General features: G+C 34.5%; 2 protein-coding genes across 2 annotated transcripts; both read right to left on the bottom strand.

Annotated features, from left to right (window-relative positions):
* Positions 1-2,134: 2,134 nt before the first annotated feature.
* LOC133059136 (olfactory receptor 2W1) lies at positions 2,135-3,097 on the bottom strand. The gene has a single exon (XM_061146170.1). The coding sequence runs from the start codon at positions 3,095-3,097 to the stop codon at positions 2,135-2,137; it is 963 nt and encodes a 320-aa protein (XP_061002153.1).
* A 13,701-nt stretch (positions 3,098-16,798) lies between these two features.
* LOC133059135 (olfactory receptor 2W1-like) lies at positions 16,799-17,761 on the bottom strand. The gene has a single exon (XM_061146169.1). It carries the CDS (start codon positions 17,759-17,761, stop codon positions 16,799-16,801), a length of 963 nt encoding a protein of 320 aa, XP_061002152.1.
* Between the last annotated feature and the right edge of the window lie 655 nt (positions 17,762-18,416).

The following is an 18,416-nucleotide window of genomic DNA, read 5'->3' as shown; positions in this document are numbered from 1 at the left end:
GGCTGCCCTTTCCCTATTTTCTTTCATCTGGATGATCTACCCATGGCTTAAGTGGGATGTTAATGTTCCCTACTATTATTGTAGTCCTATCAATTTCTCCCTATAAGTCTGTTAATAATTGCCTTTTGTATTTTGGTGTTGCTATGTTAGGTTCATATATATAAGTAACTATCATGTCTTCTTGTAAATCGTCCCCTTTATCATTCTATGATGTTGATCTCTGTCTCTTGTTTTTTTTTTTTTTTTTTTGCCTGAAGTCTATTTTATCTGATGTCATATTTATGGCTACATTGCTTTCTTTTGACTGCCATTTGTTTACAGTATCATCCTTCATCCCTTCACTTTGAGTCTATATTTGTTTTTAGGGCTGAGGTGAATCTCCTGGAGGCATCATATAGTTAGGTCCTATTTTGTAATCCCTCAAGATGCTCTGTGTCTTTTGATTGGTGAATTCAATCCGTTTATATTTAGGGTGATTATTGATAAATGAGGATTCAGTACTGCTGTTTTATTTTTTATTTTCTGCTTGCTCTGTATCTCTATTGTTTATTTTTCCCTTATGTTTCTGCCTGCTATTTTGGTTTACTTTTTTTCCTCTTGTTAAATGTAATGGGTGGGGTGGCCAGACTATATAAATCAGGATCACATAGTTTACATTTGTGTACTGGTGAACTTTTTTATAGGCTAGTGAACTGTTTTTGAAGGTAACTCTAAAACATGTAGTAGATGGACAATAAGAACACTGACAATATCCTCTATCATATTAAATATATTTTATGTGAGTCATCATGTTCTGCCTGGGAAAGTAAAATTATCTGGTGACTCCTTTCTTTCTACAGTTCAAGAATTATGAAGTGATAGAGGAGGAAATACTATGTATTTAGATTGATTAAAATTTTAAATTATGGAGTCTGTTAGAGAAAGGTATTGCATAGAAAATATCAAAATTTAATTCAAAAGTATCACAATAGTTTCACAATAAGTTTCATAATATATATAAAACTAAAAAGCTATATCAAGATAAGTGAAGATATTTATTCATTGTATGAAACTCTACTACATACAAATTTACAAATCTATATTTCTAAAAAATCACATAAATTCTACTGTCCACAGATCTCCCCAAAAGCCTAACTAATCTCAAACTAGCCATACTCTTCTTTCCATTGAGATGGATAATCATGAACAAAATGTTTTATAAATGAATAAGAAGTGAATATGACTGTGTTGTCATCTTTAAAATAATTTTTTGGTGTCTTCTCACTTCCTCTTATCATTATAAAGATGTAACAGACTTAAAAAACAGAGATCTTTTACTCATGCTGTTGATGATCAAATTTCATTGAAGAAAAGTGAATTGTTTCAAGTGGTGCTTATGACAAATTACTACCTTGTAGATTGCATTGTCTGCACAAAAGAAGTATATATGTTTGAATGGCATCATAAGAGATTTAATGCAGAAAACCATTAGCATATTATTATTTTATATATAACTCATAACATATATAAAGCTATTCATTCAGGTCTGTATTTCTGAAGATCTAAGCATTAGCATTGAAAATACATAGCTAGATAACCAGAACAGTTTTTAATGGGGCTTCAGTTCAGTTCAGTTGTCATCTCAGTCATGTCCAACTCTTTGTGACCCCAATAAATTAAATGCATTCAAGTTTATGTTTACATTCCCTCTGTGTTATATTACAAGCAAAAATACAATTTCTATGACTTGTTTTTCTTGAAGATATGCCAAAGATTAGAGGCATAAAGGGCTTTTTAAATGGCTCAGTGGTTAAAAAAAATCTGCCTGCCAGGGTTCGAAATCCTTGGGTTGGGAAGATCCCCTGGAATAGGAAAAGGCAACCCACTTCAGTGTTCCTGCCTGGAGAATTCCATGGACACAGGAGCCTGCCAGACTGCAGTCTGCGGAGTTGCAAAGAGTCAATGTGACTGAGCATGCATATAGAGGCGTGAAAGAGCTAAGTAGGATGGTTGTAATATTGTTTGTATCCAAAAAATGTTTGTATACAAAAATTATTTTATTAATTGACCTTTGTGATCTAGGAATTACTTGCCTCACTAAAAATGAAAGGCAACTAGAAAATATTTTATTGCCTTATCCACACTAATTTTTTTCCTATGACTTCCAGTTTCTCCTTGATTTTGTAGGTTTGTGGTCAACTCTCATCAGCTTCTTCAGTGCGTCCTTCATGTCCTTATTCCTTAAGGTATAAATGAGAGGGTTGAGACTTGGAGTGATGATGGTGTAAAAAAGAGTGAGGAACTTACCCTGCTCTTTGGAGGCATTGTTACCTGGTTGCAGGTACATGTAAATAATAGTTCCATAGAAGATGGACACTACAGTGAGATGAGATCCACAGGTATTAACTGCTTTTCTCTGGCCTGCTTTTGACTTCATTCTCAGCACAGCTCTGGCAATGTAGCCATAGGATATAAGAATAAGGATGAGTGGTGTAAGCACAATAACAATGCCTAAAGCAAAAACAGACATTTCAACTGCTGTGGTGTCTATGCAAGCTATCTTGACCATAGCTGGCAACTCACACAAGAAATGATCCAGAAGGTTGTTTCCACATCTAGGCAAATTCAGGGTGAGTGTACATAATACCACAGAATTGGCCAGACTAATACTCCAGACTATGATAACCATCTTGAGGCATAAATGTGGGTTCATGATGACCAAATAATGCAAGGGCTTACAAATAGCTGTAAAACGATCATAGGACATAACAGCGAGGAGAAGGCACTCAATGGAGCCAAACCACATGTAAACATAGAGCTGAATGACACAGCCCACATAGCTGATGGTCTTATCATGTCCCCACAAGTTAACCAGCATCTGGGGGACGATGCTGGTTGTGAAACATAGATCTAGGAGAGATAAATTCCGGAGGAAAAAGTACATTGGTGTGTGGAGATGGGAATCCAGGAGAGATGCAAGAATGATGGCTGTGTTACCGACCAAGGTAATTAAGTAGAAGACAGTGACAACTCCTGACAGGACCATCTCCAGTTTGGGACGGTCAGAGAATCCAAGCAGAATGAAGCCACGTAGAGAAGTATAATTTCTTTGGTCCATGGTCCTTCAGTGTCAAATCCAAGAGAAGAGCAGGTGGAGAAGGTGAAGGAAGATGAAGATGAATGGGAGGAGGAGGAAGAAAAGGAGAAGGGAAAGGAAGGGGAGAAACTTGTCAACAAGGACTATCTGAATAATTTAAAGAAATATACAACTAAACAAAGGTAGCAAGTTTATGTTACTAGTAAAAATTACAGCCAAGTAATCTGATATTTGTTGTAGGTTCTTTTATGGTGATGAGTTTCATATATTTTTATATTAAACTTAGGGAGTTTTACTAAGGGTCTGAATTTTCTCATGTGTAAATTTGAAACTTTGGAATAGATTTGCTCCTATGATTATTTATAATTTTCATTGACTATGTACAGTGAACATGCTCTTTTACTTGGTCAGTGAATTCACCTATATGATATAATTATTTGGCTAATGTTAGAACGAGGAAGAATATTCCTTTTTTTGCATATCCTGGTGAATAGCACCTTTGGTCTTCCAGTTCGTTATGCAGGAGATCTGGCATTTATCCTTGGCACGTTTATCTCTCTCATCCCCAATACCTAACATCACCAGAACTTGTAAGTTTTAATGCAAAAATATATTTTAATTGTCCTCTCACTCTAAAAACTTACATGATCAGTGCCCTAGTCCAAATCACTGTCATCTATATTCTAGATTCTGGCAATAATCTTTATTCCTTACATCTAGTTTTATGCCTTTACATTTTTACAAGATTAAGTAAAATTACATTATCCATGTGCCCAAACCTAGCCAGTCATTTTCCATTACATTTAGGAAATATTCTAATTTTTTAAGATGGCCTAGATGAACCTGCACAAGACCTCATTCTCATTTCACAGATCACTTTACACATATTGACTACTAGCCTTCTCTCACTTTGACAAGTCAGATTCATTCCTGTCTAAAGCCCTGGGAACCCTTCTCCTTTTCTGGACTCCTATTTATTCTGCAAGTTCTGCTCATTCTTTTAACTACCTCCTGAATGTTCATTGTTTAAAGAGGGATTGCCTGAACTCATAATCTTTTTTTGTTTGATATCTTATATCAAGTACAGAGAGATTTACAGAGGGCCAGTGTAGCGTGGAGTATGACAGCATAGGCAGAGAGATTTTGTTTATATTTCTGCAAATTATTTAGCTGTGCAATCTCAGACAAGTTACATCACACTTCTGGGCTCAGTTTTCTCATCTGTAAAAATGGGGACAAAAATCATTTGGAGTTGGGGTGAAGACTGAATGAGTGTAAAGTTCTTAGAACAATGCTTGAAATGTAGGATGTCTCAATAATCATTAGTTACTACAGTTATTCTAAGAAGAAATTATAATCATGCACCATGTGGATAAATGTTTAACAACTCCCCCCATCTACACTGTGGTCTATAATACCTAATGCATTTCACCTAAGTATGTATATGTTTATATATATGTATATCCCCTTATATATGCATAATTTTTGAATAAAAATTTTCACACTATGAATAATGATGAAAAATCACTGAAAGTGATTTCACTTCACTGAAAGTGAAAGTGAAGTGAAAGTGTTAGTTGCTCAGTCATGTCCTACTCTTAGTGAGCCTTCCAGACTCCTCTGTCCATGGAATTTGCCAGGCAAGAATATTGGAGTGGGTTGCTATTTTCTACTCCAGGGGATATTCCTGACTCAGGGATTGAACTCAACTCTCCTGCATTGGCAGGTGGATTCAATCACTTTGTTAGTAAGTACTTTTTCTTTTTAAGCGACAAAGACTTAGGCTGCTATTTTATGATTGTCTAAATAGGATGATAGAAGGTGGCAGATGAATGGAAAAGATTTTCATTTAATCTATATAGTTGCAAATAACATTTATTTATTTTGGTGAAAAATAATTGAAAATATTAGTTTCCAATCAAAGGAATAGTAAACTCATCATGATTTAGTAGTGTGATACAGATAGAGTTCCTTTAGACATGCATGAGTGTATCAGAACTGTCAAAACTTTTAACAGTTGAAGATTATCAATAGTCCACCTACGTTTTCCCCTATCACTGAGTATAAAAAGATCACTTCTCAACAAATAACATCCAGAACTCTTCCATTAAAAATGACTGAAAGAAAACACATGATTGAAAAACAAGTTAAATAACACACTTATTTACCTCTCTCTCTCTGTATAGATGTAGTAGAAAAAGTTGTGCTTTCTTTGTTTGCTATACATTTCAAATATATTTCTTGAATATTAGGAAGAAATTACTTAAAACTGTGGCCATGATTCAAAAGTGGACATATTTAGAAGAGTAATTGAGTATACTGGTTAAGATAGCTGTTTTGAGAGAGTCATTTGGTAATTTTCTCAGAAATAGCTCTCCAAGAATCATGATTTGAGCCTGGGTTCTATCATTGACCTACCTGCATAGAAAGAAAAAAATAACTCTGAAATGTATTGCAAGCTGTCACACACCATTAGAGCAATATAATGTCTAAGCACAGGGATGAATAACTAATTAATACTTATTTTGACAGACAGGTCTGTGTGTGTAACTGAGCCTAAATTCTGAATAAAACAGAGCTTCAGTTAAAATTATAAGAAAAGAAAATCTAAAAATTAAAAAATTAAGTCAATGCCACAAGTTAATTTCTTAACTTGTTGCAATATCACTGTAGCCTCCAAAGATTAATTCAGGAAGGTAAAAAAAATCCTTCTACCTATTAAAATCTCAACATAGGGAAACTTCAAATTATTTTTCATGCATCTATGAGGTTTAGAAATGGAACAAAATTGTCTCTTTCCTAGCTTCAAAGTCTTAATGAATAAAATATTACATTTCAGTTCTTTATTTTTAATTTAATCTACATTTCCCTCTTTTATTTCTTCTGGATGAAAATGTCTGAAATCACGAATTGAGACATAACTTCATGTCCTCCTCTTTACTATGGTAGAAAATAAAGTAATATTTCCTTCATAATAAAGATAAAAAGGAGAATTTCTATACAGAGATTTATAATATTTATTCTAAACATCCTGAAAGAAAATCAGAGGAATCAGTCTTTGTAGGTCCAAGTTCTCTCTCTACTTCCCACAAGTTGTTTTACCAACTCAGGCACACTATTTTCCAAGAGATATTAAAGATTAACATTACTGTGATCCAGAGAGAGTTCCACTGATGTTCTGCTTTTTGACCAATGTGGAGCCCACACTGTGGACAATCGATCCTGTGGACATTTGCTTTGCAGGGCTGCAGCTTGCTCATGTTTTCTCTGCAGTGCCACTGTGAATCCTGCTTTTCCTGATATATACTAAGGTATAGATTCTCGACGGGACTCCTCCCTCTTGAACATGTGACTTCAGGTGAGGGGATGAAACTCGTCAGAAATTCTTACTGCTTTTTCTGACTTTAAATCAACCTGCAAATAGGTCTTTGCCCTAGAGAAGCATTAAAAAGCAACTATTAATTCACTATTCTGAACAATTTGAACAAAATTTCCAGTGTTCCTAGAAAACCTAGATCATTCAGAAAAGTTTGCTAAACCATTCAGACCATATCTGATTGACTTTAGTAGAGTGCCACAGATAAATCCTGTAAAAGAGAGAGTGGGAGAATTAGTCAATATCCTGATGTGTCACCTGAAGAAATTTAACAGATGTAAAAGTTACTTAGTATAAAGAAAAGCTATCAGTACAGGGAAATGAGAAAAAGTATTTTTAGAATTTTTTCTCTAGGTAGAGAATGTATTTTAAATAAAAATTGCTTTCAAGTAATATGCATTTTCAATATTCAAATTATAGCATGTAACTCTGTAAAATCATCTTACCATTAATAGTACACCTATGGATTTTTGAAATAATTTTTTTCTGAGCAGATATCATTTAAATAAAGTGTCTCTAGTAATTGCCTCTGATATCCAAAGTCAAAACAGTTATCTGTGGAAGAGAATGTTGTTTCCAAAGCTCTAAAACAATAAGTTGAAGATCATAAGATTTATATTTTTATTAAAGAGTCCTAATGTGCCTTTGACTTAATAGCCATGGTAAGTAATTCAGATACTTCAGTGTTCATGACAATTCAATGTCTCAGAGGTCACTATTTAAGTCCTAGATTATGGAATGAACTTTTTATAAGTTGGCTTATGATTGATCCTAAGTTATAAGAGCTCCTTTTAATTAGAAGTACATACCATCAATAATTGCTTTAATAAAATATATGAACACAAATTGACTGCCTCATGATACCTGTTTAATAGTGATGACTTCTCATCACTGAGCAATAAAACAATTTTAACTATCCATTTCTGTATGATAGTAATCACTATATTCTATATTTAAGACATAGTATAGTGTGAAGTAGATGGAGTAGATGTTTTGGACTGAAATTCCAGGGATTCCAGTTATTAGCTGTGTAAACCTGGGAAAATTACTTAACATTCTGGTGCCTCAGAGCTCTTATCGATAATAGGAAGATAGTAACAATACATACTTAGAGGGTTAGTATGAGTTTAAATAAATTGAGTTCAGTTCAGTTGCTCAGCCTTGTCCAACTCTTTGTGACCCCATTGACTGCAGCATGCCAGGCCTTCCTGTCCATCACCAACTCCTGGAGTCTACCGAAACTCATGTCCATTGAGTCGGTGATGCCATCCAACCATCTCATCCTCTGTCATCCCCTTCTCCTCCTACCTTCAATCTTTCCCAGCATCAGGGTCTTTTCAAATGAGTCAGCTCTTCATATCAGGTGGCCAGAGTATTGGAGTTTCAGCGTCAACATCAGTCCTTCCAATGAACACTCAGGACTGATGTCCTTTAGGTTCAACTGGTTGGATCTCCTTGCAGTCCAAGGGACTCTCAAGAGTCTTCTCCAACACTACAGTTCAAGAGCATCAATTCTTCAGCGCTCAGCTTTCTTTATGGTCCAACTCTCACATCCATACATGGCTACTGGAAAAACTATAGCCTTGACTAGACGGACCTTTGTTGACAAAGTAATGTCTCTGCTTTTTAATATGCTGTCTAGGTTGGTCATCACTTTCCTTCCAACGAGTAAGTGTCTTTAATTTCTTGGCTGCAATCACCATCTGCAGTGATTTTGGAGCCTAAAAAAATAAAGTCAGTCACTGTTTCCACTGTTTCCCCATCTACTTGCCATGAAGTGATGGGACCAGATGCCATGATCTTAGTTTTCTGAATGTTGAGCTTTAAGCCAACTTTTTCACTCTCCTCTTTCACTTTCATCAGAGGCTGTTTAGTTCTTCTTCGTTTTCTGCCATAAGTGTGGTGTCATCTGCATATCTGAGGTTATTGGTATTTCTTCTGGCAATCTTGATTCCAGCTTGTGCTTCATCCAGCCTACCGTTTCTCATGATGTACTCTGCATATAAGTTAAATAAGCAGGGTGACAATATACAGCCTTGACGTACTCCTTTTCCTATTTGGAACCATGGTTAAATGAATTAACCATTTGTAAAATGTTACAGTGTTGGTTGACACACAGTAAACATTCAAATAAATAAGCTATTACTATTTTAATCAATTTAGGGAGTCTGTATGTTATAACAATGTTCATTTTAATCAATTTTGGGAGAGCTAATACAGATTCTTGATAAAATGTTTGGTAAGCATATTCCCTGTTTTGGCCACTTCCTTTAGAATTAAAGACATACTGCATATGTATTTTGTATATATATTATTATATATTGTTTTAAATAAGGATAATAAGAAACAAAATCAATTAATTGGGATTTTTTTGTCTATCAAAATTCTAAACATATAGTTGAAAATATTCACTTTGACTAAAGATCTCAATTTTAAACATGTATTTTCATTTCTCCCTTTTTATTTTATATAGTTCTCTTTTTTCTTTAAAAAAAGTTCTTTAAAGCTGTAATTTAACTTTATAATTGGAGCCCAAACATCAAAAATGCTCATTTTTTTGTTTGAAAACAAAAATGTATATGAATTGTCATATATATGTCATATATACTTAATTCCATTCTTGCACAGTAACTTTCCTAGTCTCCTGCTCTTTGTTCTTTTTTTTAAATTTATTTTTACTTGGAGGATAATTGCTTCAATGTTGTATTGGCTTCTGCCATATACCAACACGAATCAACTGTAAGTATATATATGTCCCCTCCCTCTTGAGCCTCTCTCACATGCCGGACCCCTTCCTACCCTTCTAGATTGTCACAGAGCACGAGGTTGCCTTGCTCCTTATTCTGTGATTACTTCCTATGGGTTTGCTACTCTGGAGAAATTACAGAGAAATCATCTGGATTCTTTAGTGTTTGAAAATTTTCTCATTGGTTTTCCAGGAATGGGTAGATTCAGATTGTGAAGCAGGTGTTTTTGTGTTAGATAGACAATATACTGTCTTTTTGAACCCCTTGACTAAATCAAGATGTTTTTCTGATCACTTTCTATTTCCCCATTTTTTCCTTGCTTTCTTTAGCCCTTTACTAATAGGATCCATTTAGAATGAGATTATTAGCTTCCCCCTTTGGCCGCATTTCAGAATAACTTGGGTATGTGGAAATTTTAGAAATACAAAATCTGAGACTCTTATGCCCTCACCAGAGGCTATATTATTCTCTGTTTCTACTGCTTCTCTGGATAATATAGTTTCAGGGCTTTAAATGCCATCTACATGTTGATGGCTTTCAAATTTTATTTCCAGTCTTCTCTATTGAGCATGAAACTTGTAATGCCCACCACCTAATTTTGTTCAAATTTGAATGTCTAATAAGACTATGAACCTAACATGGCTAAAATGGGCTTCCTTGGAGGAGGAAATGGCAACCAACTCCAATATTCTTGCCAGGCAAATCTTGTGGACAGAGGAGCCTGGTTGGCTGCTAGCCAGCTGCGGTTCATAGGGTCACAAAGAGTCGGACACTGCTGAGCACGTGCACGGCATGCATGGCTATAATAGAACTCTTGATCCCACTGCACCAGATCTGATAGTACCTCAGTCTTCCTAGACATAGTAAATGGTATAAACATCTACCTGTCAATGGCCAGAAACCTGTCATCCTTAATTACTTCCCTGCCCTCACTTTGAAAGTCTGAACTATTTCAAACTTTGCCTGTTCTCCCCATTTCTACTGTTACTTACACTGAGCATCTGTCTTTTTTTCCCTCCTGGGTTACTCAATTGCCTCTTATCTTTCTCCCTGCTAAATCCATTCTCTATATGACAGCCAAAATTATTCTTAAAAAAATCTAAATAAAATATTTTCATTTACTTGTCTGAAATCTTTCAAGACTGCTATTTACTTAGAACATAATGTGGACTCCTTGAGATAGGAGTCAACCAAAATTAAAACAAAGCAAGTTCCTGATCTCCACTCTTCCTATGGACACATCCATTGTACAGCAGCACATAGAGCAATTCCCTCTGAAAGAAATCCAGAGACATCTTGTGTAACTTCTACACATTGGATGAGTGTGAAAATACTTGTAATGGGGAGGACTAATTGAGACACAGTCTTTTGTTTTTCTGAACTTTATTTATTTGGCTGCATCTGGTCTTTCTTTCCAGTGCATAGACTCTCTAGTTGTGGTGCACAACACTTGTATTTCTTGCCGTCCAGATACTGGTCATTCTAACAGGTGTAAGGTGCTTTGTCATTATGGCTTTCATTTGCATTTCCTTGATGATTACTGACATTGAGCGCTTCCTCATTTACATGTTTGCCATTTGTGTGCCTTCTTTGAAAAATTTTCTATTCAGTTCTTTTGTCCATTTTGAAATTGAATTTTTTTTTTTTTTGCTATTGAGTTGTGTGAGTTTTTTTTTAAACAAATTAATTATTTTTAATTGAAGGATGATTGCTTTACAACATTGTGTTGGTTTCTGCCATATATCAACATGAATCAGCCGTAGGTATATGTATGTCCCCTCCCTCTTGAACCCTTACTCCCACCTCCTACCCCTCCCACCCCTCTAGATTATCACAGAGCACCAGATTTGAACTCCCTGCGTCATAGTGTAAATTTCCACTGGTTATCTAATTTTACATATGTTAATATATATGTTTCAATGCTACGCTCTCAATTTGTCTCACCCTCTCCTTTCTCCCCTGTGCCCACCAGTCTTTTCTCTATGTCTGTGTCTCCATTGCTGCTCTGCAAATAGATTCATCAGTACCATCTTTCTAGATTCCATATATTTGCATTAATACATGATATTTGTCTTTCTCTTTCTGACTTACTTCACTCTGTATAATAGGCTCTAGGTTCATCCACCTTATTAGAACTGAGTCAAGTGTGTTCCTTTTTGTGGCTGAATAATATTCCATTGTGTATATGTACCACAAGTTCTTTATCTGTTCATCTGTTGATAGACATCTAGGTTGCTTCCATGTTCTAGCTATTGTAAATAGTGCTGCAATCAACTCTGGAGTGCATGTGTCTTTTTCAGTTATGATTTCCTCAGGGTATATACCCAGTAGTGGGGTTGTTGGGTCATATGATAGATTTATTCCTAGTTTATTTTTAAGGAATCTCCATACTGTTCTCCATAGTGGCTGTATCAATTTGCATTATCACATAAACTTTGGATACTAGCCACTTCTCAGATATATGATTTGCAAAATTTCTCCCATTCTGTAGGTTGCCTTTTTATTTTGTAAATTTTCTCTTTTGCTTTTTAGTTTGATGTAGTTCCACTTGTTGCGTTTTGGTTTTGTTACTTGTGCTTTTGGTGTCATATCCAAACATTTAGTTAAGATGGTCTACTTTGCCATTATTCTGGTCCACTCTTCCAGAGATTTGTTAATATGTGTCTGAAGAGATTAGGATAGGAGCTCCTTTATTTCGCCCCAGAACTTTATAGCTCAATATATTAATATTTGATAATACATCTATATGTCCTCTATTTCCAGTTGTTTTAATGACAATTCATGAGATGATTCCTTAGGAATCTACTTAGGTGTTAAAAAACAAAATTTAACTGACTAATTTTAAGTTCTAATTGATTTTATTAGGTGAATTGTGAACTGAGCAGCATCTCATCTAATCAGAAAGGCATTACAAGGGGTTGAACAAAAAGGAAGTTTTTTTTCTTTTCAAGTATTTATTTATTGGCTTCATTGCATGTTAGTTGCAGCAAGTAGGATCTTTTTCGTGTCATGAGTGATCTTTCTTTGCAGTACAGACTCTAGTTGGGGCATGTGGGCTTTATAGTTGCAGCCAGCAGGCTTAGTTGCTCTGTGACATGGGGGATCTTAGTTTCCTGACCAGGGACTGGACCCAGGTCCCCTGCACTGTGAGGTGAATTCTCAATCATGGGACCACTAAGGAAGTACCAGGAAGATTTTTATAGGAAGAAGGATGTGGTAAGGCAGCTATTAGGAAAGAAAAGTAAGGATTATTTTTAGGCCAGAAATGTTTTTGGGAGGAAGAAAATGGCAAGGGTTTTATCATGCAGATTGCCTTTTCTTCCTCTGGGAGAATGAAGACGGGCTGTGTGACAGATTACTTCATTCTTGCTGACAACAAAGTTCCATACTGGTTGATTAAGATTACATTTGTGGTGAAGGTTGTAACTGCAATTAGGTTAGGTATTAAATCTAGGTTTGGTATCATGGGCTTTAGCACAAGGACTGCCATTTTGAGTCTGTAGTTTTTCTCTTTAACATCCAGGGAACTGGGAAAATCACACAAGCCACTCTGTAAGAAAGAATTCTGCTCACAATGTCTACAGTTTCTCTCTATTGCATATCTGGTATATTATTGCCATTTTGAGTTTTTTTACATTTTATAATCATTACCATTTATTAAGGTGATTAATTTTATTAATTTATTAAGCTTCATCCAACCTATGACATATACTTGAGACAAAACTTAAATGCAAATCAAAACCATCATGACGTATCACCATCCACCTTGTTAGAATGGCTAGCATTTGGAAGGCAAGAAATACAAGTGTTGGTGAGGATGTAGAGAAAAGGGAAATTTTGTGTGTGGTAGTGCAGGTTTTTTTGTTTTTCATATACGTAAATCTTTTGTTAACTTGGAATAGTACAGAAAGAATTTTTCTTAAAATTTATATTTCCAATCCATCATAATGTCTGACAGGCATAATGTTTCATACTTAAGGTAATTTAATTGAAATTTAATATGTTTAAATATTCTTTTTTTTAGGTCTAAATATTCTGATGCTTGATCAATGTGATATGTATTTCTAGTTAATATATCTACTATGCAGACATATTTGTCTTTCTTTTCAAAATCAAAACACTAGGCATGCTTGAAAATTTATGGCAGTCCATCATTTTGTGTATTTATATAATAACAAATTACATAAACTAAGTTTCACATGGGTGTTTGGATTCAATGGTGTTGAAGGGTCATTGATTTAATGATTTTCTTTTCTGGACTCGCTTCAGGTAGAGGTACTTGATTAGTGAATGATGTTAATGGAGGAGTATTTTTTAGAAATGTTAATATATTCTTTTAAAAATGATATTATTCTTTATTATTTTTTTTGTTGAGATATAATTGACATATAACACTGTATTAGTTTTGCAACCTAAAAGTTAGCTAACTTATTATGGTAATCCTATTACCATATTACCTATTACCATAATAAGTTAGTTAACTTTTTATCACCAGATACAACTACAAGTTTTTTTTCCTTGTGATGGGAATCTTTAAGATTTACTCTCTGGGCAACTCTCAAATATAGAGTACACTGTATAGCATTGTCAACTATAGTCACTATGCTGTCCATTATACTACAGAACTTATAACAGGATGTTTGCACTTTCTGACCACCTTTACCTGTTTTGCCAGTCTCCCGTTATCCTTTTCCCCCTGTGCCCAGCCTTTGGCAACCACTAATCTGTTTTCTGTATCTATATGTTCAGTTTTTTTAGATTCTACATGTAAGTGAAGCCATACACTATCTTTCTCTGCGTGATTTATTTCTCCTAGCATAATGCCTTCAAGTTCCATCCATTTTTTTTTTTTTTTTTGCAAGTGGCAGAATCTTCTTTTTTAATGGCTAAATAATATTCCATTGTGTATACACCACCCCCCCCACATTTTCTTTATCTATTATATTTATTTGCTGAGGCAAAAACAGTGGTTCCTAAATGTTAACCATATAATATTCAAACACATGAGGTTTTTTCTTATAGTGCCTTTCACACAGTAAGCATTTCATACATATTTTCTTATTGATTGTTTAATCTGGTTTCTGTTTACCAATACACTTTTGATCTCCTTAAAGGCTGTTTACTTATACACTTCATTCTAAAAACCATCCATGCTGGTTTTTAGCCTCCATACTTTATCACACCATTTTCACTTGAATGTTTTCTGCTATATTCAGATATTACAGAATTTTTAGAGTTTAACTCTAGTGCCATCTACTTCATAAATATATTTCCATTTCCTCCTAATCAGACTTATCCATTACTTTCCTGAGAGCCTTTGTACTAACCATCTATGTTAAGCAGTTTAACACTTAAACTTAAGTAATTTGGGTATAGATATCCTCTAATTATATTATGTAATGTTGTTTTCTCAAACAGATAAGATGGTGTCATTTTTGCTTATATGCATAATTCTCCATTTTAATTTATAATACAGGGATCAGGAAGCACAAAATCAATTCTGTCAGATTCATCATTTGTTTACCTTAAGAAGTTTTCTGGCTTCAAGTGAGAGCCTGGTACCCAGCACTGTCCTATTTTGGAAAAACTCCCCACCCCCTACACACCAGGGATATCCACTACTGTTTGTTTTATGCTGAGATGAAGATAGTGAAGCTAAATTTAGTAAATCAGTGAAAGAAGTGACAGGAAAATAGGGAGCTCATTATAATATCGATTTTAGATTTAAGAAAACTAAGACTTAGAAACATTAATTTTTTTCTCAAGGTAATTTTGAGATTAGGTGTATGTAGTCTTCTGAGTCCTAGTCTAATGTTTGTATCATACATTTTTTCCTCCAATTAACCTTTCATATTACTTCAAAAATATTGACACTGTGCTAGAAGAGTACTTAAGTTAGATGACTAGACCATATGTGGTAAATTCTTGTAAGTATTGATGTGAGACTTGGTTAGGAAAGTAACCCTTGTTCAAATTTAATTACATTTTCTTATTATTAATGTTAATTACACTGATCAGTTACATTTTCAAGGAACATATTAGTGTACAAATGTGAGGTCAGGCTTACTAAATTATAAAAATTCTGGTTAGTTTATAGAAACTCAGTGTACCTAAAGGATTTATTGTAATTTAATGTAAATTCCAAGTATATCCACATTTATTATTGAGAAATAAAAGGGAGATTAAGTATTTGAAATTTTGCTTTAATTTGCAACCCAAATGCAGAAGGGATTTAAGAAGAAAATAAAAGTAGTTTAATACGTGTAAATCTATGGCTGATTCATGTCAATGTATGACAAAACCCACTGGAAAAAAAAAAGTAGTTAAATAAGAAAACAAACAATCATAACATAACATGTAATTTTCTGCTGAGTCCATTACTATTATATTTTTTTGTGTACTTAGATAATTGAAGATAGCAAAGAATGTATTTCTTAATGCTACTAACTATAAACTGTACTAAGTTAAGAGCAAACTTACCATAGAACTTAAATTCTCTCTGTGAAAATTTTTTATGAGCTAGTGAACTGTTTCTGAAGTCAACTGTAAAAAGGTATTATGTGGACAACAAGAATATCTACACTATTCTAAATCATATTAAGTGTATTTTATGTGAATCACTGGTGGCTTCCCCGGTAGCTCAGCAGTTGAGAATCCACCTGCAATGTGGGAGACCCAGCTTTGATCCCTGGATGCCCTGGAGGAGGGCATGGCAACCCACTCCACTATTCTTGCCTGGAGAATCCCATGGACTGAGGAACCTGGCAGCTTTAGTTTATAGGGTTGCAAAGAGTTGGACACGAGTGAAGTGACTGAGCATGCATGCTCGCAAGTCATTACTGTCCTCACTGAGAAAGTAAAAATTATCCAGTGACTCTTCCCTTTTCACATTTTAAGAATTATGAAATGATATAGGAGAAAATATTATGTTACTTAGAATATGGCAATGTATCCTTCCAAATCTATCTAGATTATAATTATTAAATAAAGATTATAATTACTAAATAATGGTATCCTTTAGAGATAGGTATCAAATAATAGAAAATATCAAAATTTAACTCAAAAGTCATTGCATTTCCCATAAAATATTAAATACTGTATCATACTAAATTAAAACTAAAATATTATTCATTTTATGAAATTCCACTACATACAAATATTACATTTCTCAAAATTTACATAAATTCCATGATTCTATAGATCTATGTTAAAAGCCTACCTAATCTCAAAGGTGTCATATTTTCTTTTCAGTGAGATAAAGACAGTCATGAAATAAATCTTTCATGAATGAATGAAAAATGAATAAAAATTTGTTGTCACCTTTAAAATCCCTTAATTTGTGTCTTCTCGCTCTTCTGTATCATGATAAAGAGGTAATAGACTTAAGTTACAAAGACCTTTTACTCAAGATGATGATAATAATGTCATAATCAGAGGCATAAAAAGTAGGATGATTATAATATTGTTTGCATCCACAAAATGTCTGCCTACAAGAATTAATATGTTAATTGACCTCTGTGATCTAGGGATTCCTTGCCTCACTTAAAGTGAAAGGCAATTAGAAAGCATTTTATTGCCTTATCCACGCTAATTTTTTCCCTATGACTTCCAGTTTCTCTTCAGTGTTGTCGGTTTGTGGTCAACTCTCATCAGCTTCTTCAGTGCATCTTTCATGTCCTTATTTCTTAAGGTGTAAATGAGAGGGTTGAGACTTGGAGTGATGATGGTGTAAAAAAGAGTGAGGAACTTACCCTGCTCTTTGGAGGCATTGTTACCTGGTTGCAGGTATAGGTAGATAATAGCTCCATAGAAGATGGACACTACAGTGAGATGAGATCCACAGGTATTAACTGCTTTTCTCTGGCCTGCTTTTGACTTCATTCTCAGCACAGCTTTGGCAATGTAGCCATAGGATATAAGAATAAGGATGAGTGGTGTAAGCACAATAACAATGCCTAAAGCAAAAACAGACATTTCAACTGCTGTGGTGTCTATGCAAGCTATCTTGACCATAGCTGGCAACTCACACAAGAAATGATCCAGAAGGTTGTTTCCACATCTAGGCAAATTCAGGGTGAGTGTACATAATACCACAGAATTGGCCAGACTAATACTCCAGACTATGATAACCATCTTGAGGCATAAATGTGGGTTCATGATGACCAAATAATGCAAGGGCTTACAAATAGCTGTAAAACGATCATAGGACATAACAGCGAGGAGAAGGCACTCAATGGAGCCAAACCACATGTAAACATAGAGCTGAATGACACAGCCCACATAGCTGATGGTCTTATCATGTCCCCACAAGTTAACCAGCATCTGGGGGACGATGCTGGTTGTGAAACATAGATCTAGGAGAGATAAATTCCGGAGGAAAAAGTACATTGGTGTGTGGAGATGGGAATCCAGGAGAGATGCAAGAATGATGGCTGTGTTACCGACCAAGGTAATTAAGTAGAAGACAGTGACAACTCCTGACAGGACCATCTCCAGTTTGGGACGGTCAGAGAATCCAAGCAGAATGAAGCCACGTAGAGAAGTATAATTTCTTTGGTCCATGGTCCTTCAGTGTCAAATCCTAGAATGAGAAGAGCAAGAGAAAGAGGGGAGTGGAGAAGGAGAGAGAGGAAACGGTTGAAGGAAGTGGTGGTGGTGGAGAGAAGAGGAAGAAGAAAAGAAGAAGGAAATTGGTCAGCACAGACTAAGTAAATTAATGAAATACAGGAGTAAACAAAGGGAGAGTATTCATTTTAATTAATAATTGAAAAAATTAATGGTAAAAGTGTTGCCAACTAACCTGGTATTTGTGGTAGTTTCTTTTATAAATAAATAAATTTAAAATTAATATTATATCAATAATAAATGGCATTTAACATTATATTTAATAAATATTTGTTATATATTAACAATATAATTTAAATATTATGATAAACTTAATGTTAACTAGATAATAAATTTAATGTTATGTTAAATTTAATATTATATTTTAATATACATTAAAAATAAATACATCTATATTTTTATAATTAAATTTATTTATTTTTAATTGAAAGAGAATTGCTTTACAGTATTGTGTTGGTTTCTGCCAAACATCAACATGAATCAGCCATAGGTATACCTACATCCCCTCCCTCTTGAATCTCCCCCCAAATAAATAAATTTAATATTATATTTAATAAATAAATTTAATATTATATTTTTATCTATATGACCT

The sequence above is a fragment of the Dama dama genome, chromosome 7 (genome assembly GCF_033118175.1).
Source record: "Dama dama isolate Ldn47 chromosome 7, ASM3311817v1, whole genome shotgun sequence".
In the NCBI taxonomy this organism is placed as follows: Eukaryota; Metazoa; Chordata; class Mammalia; order Artiodactyla; family Cervidae; genus Dama; species Dama dama.
The sequence above is the reverse complement of the archived record's forward strand: the minus strand, read 5'-3'. Positions and strand labels throughout refer to the sequence as shown.

Excerpts from the sequence above, each read along its gene's own strand:
- LOC133059135 (XM_061146169.1), bottom strand. The coding sequence starts at position 17,761 with ATGGACCAAAGAAATTATACTTCTCTACGTGGCTTCATTCTGCTTGGA.
- LOC133059136 (XM_061146170.1), bottom strand. The coding sequence starts at position 3,097 with ATGGACCAAAGAAATTATACTTCTCTACGTGGCTTCATTCTGCTTGGA.